This window comes from Syngnathus acus, chromosome 9 (assembly GCF_901709675.1).
Source record: "Syngnathus acus chromosome 9, fSynAcu1.2, whole genome shotgun sequence".
In the NCBI taxonomy this organism is placed as follows: domain Eukaryota; kingdom Metazoa; phylum Chordata; class Actinopteri; order Syngnathiformes; family Syngnathidae; genus Syngnathus; species Syngnathus acus.
Window position 1 is genome coordinate 11,208,186 of NC_051094.1, and position 12,570 is coordinate 11,220,755.

The 12,570-nt window shown below is 41.0% G+C and overlaps 2 protein-coding genes across 2 annotated transcripts; both read right to left on the reverse strand.

Moving 5' to 3' along the window:
• Positions 1 to 398: 398 nt before the first annotated feature.
• On the reverse strand, positions 399 to 5,918 carry slc20a1a (solute carrier family 20 member 1a). Its single transcript, XM_037259630.1, has 11 exons — positions 5,778 to 5,918; positions 4,561 to 5,095; positions 4,307 to 4,447; positions 4,132 to 4,217; positions 3,755 to 3,851; positions 2,836 to 2,955; positions 2,547 to 2,747; positions 1,978 to 2,431; positions 1,176 to 1,361; positions 1,009 to 1,093; positions 399 to 911 (listed from the first exon to the last, which is right to left on the reverse strand). The coding sequence occupies exons 2-11, from the start codon at positions 4,913 to 4,915 to the stop codon at positions 756 to 758; spliced, it is 1,881 nt and encodes a 626-aa protein (XP_037115525.1). The 5' UTR covers positions 4,916 to 5,095; positions 5,778 to 5,918; the 3' UTR covers positions 399 to 755.
• Positions 5,919 to 9,111: 3,193 nt separating this feature from the next.
• vgll4l (vestigial like 4 like) lies at positions 9,112 to 12,555 on the reverse strand. Its single transcript, XM_037259628.1, has 5 exons — positions 12,337 to 12,555; positions 11,035 to 11,155; positions 10,576 to 10,837; positions 9,952 to 10,033; positions 9,112 to 9,830 (listed from the first exon to the last, which is right to left on the reverse strand). Exons 1-5 carry the CDS (start codon positions 12,437 to 12,439, stop codon positions 9,529 to 9,531), a joined length of 870 nt encoding a protein of 289 aa, XP_037115523.1. The 5' UTR covers positions 12,440 to 12,555; the 3' UTR covers positions 9,112 to 9,528.
• Positions 12,556 to 12,570: the final 15 nt, after the last annotated feature.

Consider the following 12,570-nt stretch of genomic DNA (forward strand, 5'->3'; position numbering starts at 1 on the left):
TTGTGACCCCAATGAGAAAAATGAAAATAGATGGATAAAAATATGTATCTGCTTGTAAATGCAATGAAAACAGTTGAAGGTCATGTTCACTTCTGAAAAATCAGCGAATATCCCTATACATAAAAAAACATTGCTATGGTCATTAGTTGTCAACCAAGAGTTTGATATATATGAATACATTATTAACATATTACTTGGTTTTACGCAGACAAGAGGTCATTTGACAGCCTTTCGGTGTAGTGTAATAATAGTTGATTGTTATTGTTGCAATAGCGTCACCCTGTGGTCATGTTTAACATAAAACAGCAGTCATTGTGGCAGCAATTTTCTATTACTTTTTGAAGGACTAGATCTGCATAATAAACGTTATTAAAATGAAATACTAGGAGACTGCCACCCTGTTTTTAATGATGAATTTTATTAACTGAAAACATATATCACGTATGTTTGTTGTTGAGCCAAAGGTTACTTTAATGTTGCTGAGAGAAGTTGGCGTACCTAATGGTGTTTGTGCAATAATCTTTTCCATTAAAGCTACAAAATGTTTTGTCCTATTGTAAATGGATTTATTCCATTTTTTAAATGAAGTACTGCATGCCTCATGCTGCATATGACATTTCTTTTTTTTTTAGCTTACTTCACAATTACAGTCCATGACAAAAATAACACATTATTACATAAAGTTAAATTTAAACAATTTTCTCATCAACAAAGACTGTTGGCTATCGATTGAAGTTACTGACTGAAAATTGTGATCACAGAATGACATGGACGAAAAGAGCCATGATGGCAGCACTGATGAGACCTGAGACAGGAACAGTGACAAACCAGGCAATAAATATGTTCCTGAACAAATGCCAGTCCACTGATTTTCTTGAGCGCAGCCATCCTACAGCCACCACGGACCCCACCTGTGTTCACAAGATTTGGCAACTCATAACTATGCCAACATTTGATTGGTTGTATTCATTCAACCACAGCGTTATTATTTGTTTACATTTTCATTACCTTGCAGTGTGTTGTGCTGACAGGAAGCCCAACATTGGACGCCACAACAACTGTGAGAGCGGAGGCCAACTCAATGCTGAAGCCACTAAAATGAAAAATTAGACGTAAACATGCTTCAATTGTTTCATGTAATGATGCGTGTGAGGCAACAGAGTACTTTATCATACCTAGAAGGTGTAATGGGGGTAAGATCTTTGCCCATGGTCTGAATCACCCTCCGGCCCCATACCCAGAGTCCAATGCAAATTCCTACTCCGCCATAGAGAAGTAGCCAGATAGGAGTTGGTGCATTGGATGCAACAGAACCGCTCTCGTACAGAAGCCAGAGGGCCACAAGTGGACCGATAGCATTGCTGGAGAAGAAAATATGTTGTCAATCAATAACAACAAAAATACAACTCCATCCATTTGGGGCAAGTTTGTTTTTCTCTATTATTTATTAATGCTTATCTATTTATTTATTTCATAGAGATGCACCTTAATATATCGTAATATCGCATAACCCATCATTGATTTCAATAAATTTACTAAAACTACAAAAATAAGTAAGGTTTTTTTAATGGATGAATGGCATGACAATATTCAAATGTATTGAGCGGCACTATGGAATATAACAAAAATGTGAGCCTTCCATAATCCCTATAGTCTCTTGACATGCCTTTTTTGTTGTTGTTGTGTCGGTAGTAGAGAGAGCCCTGGTTGTTGCCAAAGAAACCGCAAAGTGAGCATGTCTAGTGTAGGCAATCTTTTTTAATTGGCCTTAGATGTGCTAATAATTATGCTTCACAAATTCTTGTCAGACAAATTCATGGGGTACAGTCATTAGGGTGCAGTCAAGTACTAAACTGCACTTGCAAATGTGTGATGGAGTTTATTAAAGAACATGTGAACCTTTTTTCTTTGTGTGGTTTACTACAACTATAAATCACTAAACTAAATTACTACCACTTCCTCAAATTCCAATATTACCTGACATCATTGCCACCATGTGCAAAGGAGCCAAAGCATGCCGTTAGTATCTGCAAGAACTGGAAAAGGGAAGAAACAGCTGGGTGGTCAAGCTCCAGCTCATCTTCCTCAGGAGGATGCTGCCAAGGTGCCTCCTGTGTCACACTGGAATTCTTTGCTGAGCTTCCTCTGGTTATTACTGAACTGAAGCTGCTGTAGCTGTCCACTCTGGATCTCCTCCAGTCATCAATGTCCTTGCTATTAGTTTCTCCCTGGATGCCGTAGATGGCCATGGTGTAGGAGGTGTAGCTGTTGTTTCTCCGAATGGGCCGCTCCTCTGTGTCACTGTCACCGACCTTAGCCATGTGTAGCTTGTGTAGCAGGTCTTTATAAAGACCCGAGTCTTTCTGGATTGCGTGCAGTCGTCCACTGTGAGGGTCTGTGATCATCATGGGACCAACATTGATATCTACTCCTGCAAAAATAAATCATTTTATTTGTGAATTTTCTTATGGGTCAATTGAATTGATTTGACAATTTTAAGTATGGCTGAAAACTGGAACTAATTAAGTAAATCCAATCTTTCTCACCATTAGTAACAAGCAAGTCTTTGGCGTCCATGTCAAGGTCAGCTTCTTCGGAGCCTCCTAGTTTAAAAGCAATATTCTGACTGTCTTTTGGAGGGCTCTGAGGATGAGGTTGGTGGGCTTTTGATATGTCCACTGCTTGAGCATGGTGATTAGCGTTCTTCTCCATTAGAGGAGTCTCACAGGGAGCAGCACCTATTTTTTCTTCTCACGGGCCACACAAGAGGTCTTCAGTCATATGTAAAAACAAGAATACAGTCCTTCCTGTTATATTCATAACACATATACTCACGTTTTATTTTCCTCTCCAGGTGTGGGCAGACAACAAACCAAACCACCAATGCCGTGATGACACCACATCCTAGCGAGATGCCCACCATACCCCACCATGGCACTCTGTCAAAGCCCAGCACTATGCACAAAGAAACAAAGACACATGTCCTTCCCTGCGTCTCACAGTATTTCTCAAACAATTCTGTCTGCTCCCAAAGGTGACACAGTTGGAAAGTACATTACTTTAAAAAGGTGAGAAAAGCATTTGATCTTTAGAGAAAGGACAAAGCCATGAGGAACACAGACAACATTAGGAATATAAACTCACAAAATCTGCTATTAAAATATCAGAATATTCATTAGAAAGAAAAATGTATGTGTTCTCCATTGGCACTAGATAAATAATGCTGCCTTGTGTCAGAAACTCATCTGCTGAATTTTTGTCTCGTTTACTTTTTGTGACAAAAATAACAATTATGTCTACACAGTCTGCTGACAACAATATCAGTAAAAGTACACTCATCTACAAGAGAAGGGACTTCCAGTCCTCCGATAAGTTATTAGTTTGTCAGGACACCAGTCATAACTGTTATTAACCTGCATTCATTTAAGAAAATATCAATGACAAATTCCCTTCCTGAGCAATTTGATTTTCTAAGCAACTGCACTTAACCACAAAACACTTTTATAAGTCTAGCCAATCTTTAAAAATGCATGCAAATCCCCATAATATCAAATAAATACATAAGGGTTGAGTGTTTGCATAGGTTTGATGCAATGACTGCAAGATGATAAATGCGCCGGTGGACATGTGTGCAAGGCTTATGGAGTAGGATAAGATCAGTGGAAAGAGGGCCACTCCCCTGTGTTTTTACACAGTAATAGATATGGTTCGTTACATTCCATTGTTATGTAGTGTGTGCACTGGAGTCACTCACTTGGTGCGCCTGTAAACATGATTGAGAACAGGTTGATGCCAACGGTGATGGCGTAGAACAATGGAAGAGCTCGGAGGCCATTCGGGAGCGGGTCAGCCTGTGGCATTCAACAATAGACAATTGATGTGTCAAGATTCCTTAGTTCACAATGTGACGTACTGCCTAATTTCAAAATAATTTGCTACATTTCTTTTAGAAAAAAACTGCACTTTCACCAACCCAAACAGTGAAATGTTAACCAATAGTTGCCTGACTGTGGACAAATTTCTACATTTCTGAAAGGCTTGTAAATACTGCAATAAATTTTGCATCGTTGCCGATGTAAAAGCTTGACAAATGAGATGATTTAAATGACAAGGACTCAAAAAATGCCTTACCTTATTAAGAATGAGTTTGCGGACAAAGTGAAAAAGAACCCCTGACAAGATGCCAGACAGCACTGGTGACAGGAACCAGGATGCCACTGCCAAAAAAAACATCATAATCCAGAGATTGTATTAACATGCCTAATTTACATACTACATACGGGTTGAGAAAAGTTCATATATTCACCTATGCGGAGAAGCTCCATCCATTTGACCCCATGATGACCTCTCGCTACCATGGAAAATCCTATTGTGGCTCCCACAATGCAGTGAGTTCCTGAAATGGGAAGCCTCAGGAATGATGCAGCCAACTGCCACACAGCAGAGCCTGTAAAAGCAGAACAAGGCTTGGGAAATGACACCTAAGGTGAAGTTTCCGGGTTCTAATTTCAGACAAGTGCAAACAACAAGTCATAAGAACAGACTGATTTGAATGCTCACCACACATTGCACTTATTGACCCCGCCATGAGGACATGTTCAGAGCTGTTGTACATCTGAACGTCAATGATGCCCTTACGGATGGTCTCGCTGACCTTGGCACCCAGCAGCACCGAGCCCACCGTTTCAAAGACGGTGGCCAGGACGCAGGCCTGTCGCAAGGTGACCACCCCGGAGCCGACTGCCGTACCAAAGGAGTTGGCCACATCGTTGGCCCCAACGGACAAAGCCAGGACAAATGCAATTACGAAGCCCAATATCAAGAGCCACAAGTAACCCGACATGTCTGACTGAGAGGCCCAAGCCACTGTGGTGGTGGCAGCCGTGACAGACAGCAGTGTGGTTGAAACCATCATTGCCTAGAAAAGGAAGTTTTAATCCAAGAGTCAATTGAGTGGAGTAGCATGGGATGACTGTCAAGCAATTATGTACTGCTATTTATGTATGTGTGACTTGTCTACGAGAATCCAAACAAGATGGGAGGATATCTGGAAGAAGGGACTGGCATCCATTGTAACAGCAACAGATGAGGTGTTCTGCAAAAACAGAAGTGCAAGGTCATAAATGCATACATTTACAATATTTTATCATATACAACCATCATATTGTACAAATTTGATTAAGTTGACATTTTGATTTTACAGCTATGCTTTAGGAATCGATTCAAGAAGGAATTGGTGTTCCATAAAGTGAAAGTAAATGTCATTACTGGCGCGAGGAATGTAAAAGCATAACTGCCAGTGTTATCTGTCTAGGAAGTTATAGTGGTGGGTCGGGGAGAGGGGGGGGACTCATCAGGTCACGATCCTGACTCCAGTAAGCATAACACACTTACATTAGCACCAAGAACACCAGCAACAAGCCAAATGGCGTAAACATCAGGTGACATTATACTTGACTGATGTTTTCGAGCATCACAGACTACGACTGGATAAAGTTATCTTTTAACCAGTTGGTCTGTGACGGTTATGTCATGATCGTTGCGGTGGAATTACACCAACTGTAGTTCTGCTTCAGAACATCAAAATATAGTGCTTGACAACTGTGAATAATTGGTTCATTCAGAGTTGCCAAAACGTAAGAATTAAGTCGCCATCACAACAGGAAATAATGGCATTTTAATCTCCTCAGCTTGCGTAACACAAATTGAGTTACATGATGGCAAATATGCAAGAAACCAAGGGATACGAGAGGAGAGAATAAATATTTTGTACTTACATTTGTACGAGGAAAGAAGTCATTCTTCTGTTGTGTATTGTTGTCAAACTAGCCTCAATGAGCTGAATGCAAAGTGCAGCCCATAGAGCAGTAGTGGCTATGCCTGCACTATTCGAAGGTGCCTCCCGGTCGAGAGTTTATATACTGAGCAGCTTGAGTGCACGCCTTTTCATTGTGGTCATGAGCCTTGTGCAGCCCATAGCTAATGTTTTGCCTCTTATTGTTTGTTTTGCCTCAAATTACTGTCTTGAAGCAATAGCTGTAGAAAAGACCCCAAATATGCAATAATTTATTTCCCATCATAGGGAGTCAAACTTGAAGCTAAAATATTATTTTGAACTGCAACAACAATGTAAAGTAATTTGGGGTAGGTAAATGTTTAGACTTGAATTCTAAATTGTCCTTTTTTGTTTTCAAAGTAACTAAGTCATCCCAGTTGTCATTATAATAGACACGGTGTCAAATGGATATTCTTCAAACTTGAGTGTATTTATTTATTTTTTTCGTTAGATTGCAGTGAAGTCAGAGTTAATATTATATCTGTCAAATTATTTTTGCAGAGTCCCCCGCCCCCCTCACATTACAGGAACTACATTCAGAAATATAACTAACGTTTATGCAGTACTATATTACAGACTAAGCAGTCAATTAATGGCAGTATAGATGATTCATGTGTCTAATGGCGCTCACAGACAAACTCCAGCTTCGGTGTGTGTGCGTGTCAGCAAAACGTACTTGTTTCCGAAACACTTCAGTGGCTCCAAACATGCTGATAGCTTCCTCCTTATCACTCATTTATTTAGTTCTTGTTTAACTATGTAGGAAATAATGAGCCAGAATTGTTTGACATTTCTGTTGCGGATGTGACCTCTCCTCATGGTGATGATTCTTAACTGAGAATGACACTTTTGACCGATTTAATGGGTCATGTGCAGTATATTCCAATATTTGTTTTAAGTCATTTGGACAAAATCTTAGTAACATTAGAACAATATAGAGCTGCAGATTCTGCCTGTGTAAATACCCTCTGTTTGCTATAGATAAACTCATGCAAATATTAAAACTTCACTTATTTGTTCTACTTACCTCTTTGTTAATATTCTTCAGTTTGCTCGGTTTTCATTACTACTATTCATATCTAGGTCAGTCAAGCTTCTATTGTTTCCTTTCAGAATGTATTTTCTGATGATATTATCCTAATTATATTTTGGCCAATTTTCCCGGGTTCGAGGCTTACACTGTAATTTCCACTGACTGAAATATACTCTGATAAACATTGTTTTGGGGCTGTATTTGAGGTATGCAAACTATAATCTTTTGTGGCTGTTCAGTCAAAATACAATGAGAATTTGTTGTGCAGCAACGTGAGAATGTGTTCTTCTATCATTCTCACTGCTGCTTAGTTTGGGGTGAGCAATGACAGTTTGAGTGCCTCACTCAAGTTTCTAAAATTCTCTATTAAGGTATATAAATATTAAATACATGTGCAATACAGTTGATATTTGATCAGTTATTTGCACGACATTTGCACGACCTTGTAAGATCTAATCATATTTCTATTTTAAATTGACACTGGGATCACCTACTACAATTGTTAGGGAGCAAGAATTTTATTGCACAGTCACCTTGGGGACTAGACCTGCAAATAAAAAGTTTTTTAGCACAACACTATTATTTATGTTTTTTTTTTTTTTTTTTTTCATTACAAAACTGAAAGGCTTTTTAGCCTTTATGAGTCAGGTTTCTTTCACCAAACTATATATAGAGTTACCGTTTTCAGTTTCTTTCGAGTGGACCACATGATATTGTCTCTTTGATCCTCATAATTATGGAATCTAGTCACGGGCTGGATTGAATGGTTCCGCCGCGGGCCGCCAGTTGATGATCCCTGGTGAATGGTTTAACCTCAAACACAGCCTCATTCTTCAAGCCGTTGCTATTAACATATTTGCCCCTAGGTGGTGGTAGAGCACTTATTCTCAATGCTCAGGGCACTTTATCTTCCTAGTCCCTGTCAACATAACCAGTTTTAGGGGGCATAGGGGGCAAAGCGATACAGATGCCAGGGGGCCTCTATTCTTTAGGATCTTATGACTACTCATACTGTTATAGGGCATATCGAAATAGAACAGAGAGAGAACGGTGATATGAATTGGGCAGGGGGACAGGGACAATCAAAGGGACCCTGAGCCACCGAGGGGGGGTTATGGGGGACCTTTGCAAACTCCTGGCCCCGAAGGGCCCAAACCCCCCATAATCCAGTCCTGTTTGTGATGACAAGCTGCAGCCCTTCATTCAATCCCCTGATGCTCATATGTGATGACGGAGGTGCAAAAATAGTGTTGTTTTGATATAGACAGCAGTTCAAGCCATTTAGATTTTAACTCCTTGAATTTTGATGCCGCTCTCATGGAACCCCACTCCTTTAAATATATACATTAAAAAGAATGGCATACAAATTAAGAGATTGTACACCTTTTCACTATGATCATATTTAAGGCCAGACAAGATAGGGCATGCAAATAAGTAACCGAAGTGCGCGGCTAGTTCTCAAGCCCTACCCTCTCATTCCCCTCTTCCCTCCCTCCTATCCCTTGCCAAACAGGATCTGTAGGATCTCACAGTCATTTTCTCAGGAGACAGGAATGTTAGAACACAAGGTCTTGTGCATGTTTCTACACGTAGGCTACATTCCCTGGAATTTACAGTAAAAAGTCCAGAGTGTGTTGTTCACATCTTTTTAATTTCCTTCTTGTGTGTGGCAACACCTCTCTTGGTAAAACCCCACCGGACGTTCCCCAGACGTATACTGACTCACTACATTTGTCTAGGGCACTGCCCTTCCCACTTTTACACAGTACTCACATTCCCCAGAGAGCTTTCTGCTTGATATTTTGCTTCCATCCATCCATCCATTTTCTGAACCGCTTAATCCCCACAGGGGTCGCGGGTGAGCCGGAGCCTATCCCAGCCGTCATCGGGCAGTAGGCGGGGGACACCCTGAACCGGTTGCCAGCCAATCGCAGGGCACACAGAGACAAACAACCAACTGCACTCGCACTCACACCTAGGGACAATTTGGGGTCTTCAATCGGCCTACCAAGCATGTTTTTGGGATGTGGGAGGAAACCGGAGTGCCCGGAGAAAACCCACGCGGGCCCGGGGAGAACATGCAAACTCCACACAGGGAGGGCCGGAGGTGGAATCGAACCCGCACCCTCCTAACTGTGAGGCGGACGTGCTACCCAGTGCGCCATTCCATTAAAATCTAATAAATTATCCACACCATGCGTCTGTTGTTTATAAGAGGTCCCTGTCCGTAAAAATAGAATAGGAAAAATAATAAACATCTTTATTTTACATTTTTATTAATTCCAAACTTTTCAAAGCCTTTTAAAGGTTCTTTTGCATAATAAATGTATTCACAACAATACACATCAAATACAGCCCTGCCGGTAAACCTTAAAGATGAGATGAATATAAATATAATGCAATGAAATGCAAAGTGACTTTACAAGAAACAAACATAGGAAATGTGAAGGAATAATTTGATAATTCTTCAATCATATACCAATGATAGGCTGAAGACAGAAATGTAACAAGACAATACCAGTTGATGCTACAAATTGTCTGCATCAGCGAAGGCACACAGTGGTCCAATCTGACATCACCCCTAAAAACTGTTCATTGATCAACAAAAGGCGTGGCAATCTCGAAATGTTCCCTGCCAAACTCAGAGATCATTTTTGAGTTAATTTACAGACGAACGGTTGGAGGTTGCTGGCGATTTGCTTGCGGATTCTTTAATGGAGGAATGTGGGCTTTGCATGTAGGCTGGTGAGTGAGTCATGCTCGGACTGCTGGGGGGGGTGGATGAGCAGGAGGAAGACTTGGACTTAATCTGCAGCCACTTATCTCCCAAGGCCTTGGCGAAGTGGTCATCGACCGACACGCTGATAGAGAGTTGCTGGGAGTGAGTTTTCTGGTAATTCGCTCCAAGGCTCCTCTGGAAATGCTCCTCAACCACATGGTCGTAGTTGCATTTGCAGTTTACTGAAATAGAAAACACAAAGACCCAAATTGAACGGACAGCCTCCAATGGGTTGGGGAGAGGATTTTTTTTTAAGTTGTCATGATGCACAATCAAGTGCTTGATCACAAGAGTGAGACGGACCTGATGACTGACTCTGGTGGACATCGGCGCTCAGGGCGGGCTTTCTTAACGAAGAAACGCAAGTGATCACTGAGGGCCGCATCTGAAAATAAATGTAGGGTGATGGTTATTTAAAATAGAATGCTTGCGTGACCTTTCCGAATTCATAACAATGAACTAACTCTGTGAAGAAAACCCAATGATTTTCCATAGCATTTTCTTTGAAATTGATAAATGGAATGAAAGTACAATGTAGATATATTTGGGATGAAATCTCAAGGCATTTAGTATGAAAACAAAATGATTTGAAAACTGCTTGAACTGGTTTGCCAACAGAGGACAGATCCCGCTTGCAGAATATAAACAGGTCAAAGTGAGAGCAGTTTGTTTGGTCTTGTTGATGACATTCCTTCCCTCCATTGCTCACATTTTCTTCCCGAATCTGGCTGGGCTGCATAGCATGGACAAGCTAGGACCTGCGTGTGTACAGCTGGATTCACTGACTGCACAAGACGTACCACAATGGTGGTTAGCCTGCATCAACACTGAGTCTACAAAAACGCAAACTGTATTTTGTGTACTTGACATAGGTTATGACATCTTAACTGAAATTTGATTTCTTCTTTTTTTTTCCAAAACCATTACCTGAATCTGACTTGTGCTGGCATTTTTAGCCTTCTCCTCTGCGCTCTCTACGTCCTTTCTTGGTTTCTTGATGAGGGCAAGAGGTTCATCCATGACTGGGGTGTAGTACACATGAGAGGGCAAAGGGCTGGTTGGATTGTGTGTTGGGCTCCAGGTAGAAGTGGGACTTTGAGGACTATGAGACGCGACCGGTGGTGGTACTGGTCCAGTTGCTCCTCTCTGCATCGCTTTACCATTGCTTCTGTTCAAGACCCGCTCGCGCCTGAAATAAGAGCACAAAAAAAAGTTACCGTAAATTTCGGACTATAAACCGAAACTTTTTTCGCAAATTTTGAACCTGGAATTACGTGTTTTAGTTGGTGCGGCTTATAGTCCGGTGCGGTTTATAGTCCGATAATTATGATATATTACCCTGAAAACTAGCTATTTTTTTAGACTGAATACAACGACAACACGAACCTTTCTTCCAGAGTGAGACATCGATCATGGCTGCGCTTGCGTTTGGGATACACTGTTGGGGTACGAGTTCGTTCATTTGTCATGTGTCTGAATCGGTCTTCACTTCTCAGATGAGGCTGACCTGAAGAAAAAAAAGGAGTTTAAGAATGGGAGGCTTTTACACACCGGGCCAAATCTGTTGTTCATTTGCTAAGACGAATTCAAAATTGTGACAGGTCAATTATGAGACTAATGACTTTAAACAGTAGAAAAAGGTCTGCTTGTTTTGATCCGTGACATTGAGATGCATGACTTCTCGTGTGAAAACGTTTTTTCCCCCCTGGGCTCACCGTTAATTGCAAACTCCGTTAAGTTGCAAAACTCGATCGACCTGATCTGTGAGTTACAACACAGCTGATTCAATGCTAACGGTAAATGTTGTTTTTCAGCCTTATACTGGCATTTGTCCCAGTCACGCCTACAAAGTGGCAATCAACACATTTTGCAATAATGAACAAACACAGTTTTGTCAGAAATTGTGTTTCGTCAGTCAAGGTGACACATAGCAACAATAGCTTCACATATTTAGTTAGCATATTGGTCACAGTCCCAATTTGAGCATTTGTATTACAAATGCTTGTGTAAATGTACTATCCCAGTGTATTCTGTTTGTCCTCTGCTTGTTGTGGAATGCCCACCATTGTAAATCACAGAATGCGTATTTGAGCGTTTCCTATGGCGATTGTTTCTACTGGTTTCTTAGATAACACGTTCCAATTCACATTGACTCAAGCCCTCCAACTATATTCAAATCACGTAGTTAAAGAAAACCAGCCTGGCACAAGCTGACTGATTCAAATACAATGGAGGGTGATCTATTTTGCATTGTATTAAAAAAGGCTACTCAGAGCCTTAACGCCTGCCTGCAGGTCCCCACACCTGTGAGCTACTCCCTGCCATTGTGGAGGGAGGGGTGGGTGCAGGTTTAACCACACCTATGCTGATTTTCTACAGCCTCGGGCATGGATATTTTGCCTCATTAGGAAGGGAATACGGTGCATTATCCTTGTATTTGTTCTTTCAATGATGACTAATCACAAAACCCCAACTCAGGTTCAGCATGACAACCCAGCTGACAGCATCTAGTCTAGACATTTGGTGAGAATTATTATCTGTTTCTTTACAAAATACACAACTTAAAGTATTGCATACAATGGTACAGAAATATAACAATGTCAATTTAATGAAAAAACAAGACGATTCATGGATCATCATGAAAATGATACCGCTCTTCCATGATTTTAAAAGAAGAGCAAAGCTTACCCTCTAAAATGTAGACCTTGAAGCCGCTGCTCATGCGAGTAATGTAGTGGAAGTTTGCCACAGCCATGTCTGCTTGCCTTTTTTCAAGCTCAGTCCAAAACATGAAATGAACACCTGACTGCTGGAGAATGCGGGACACAATGAGCTTCACTAGTGGACGGTGTTGGAAAAGGTAATGGTTGTGCAGTCTCTCAGCCAGGTAACGTATCAGGTGAGTGCAAACACAGGATGAGG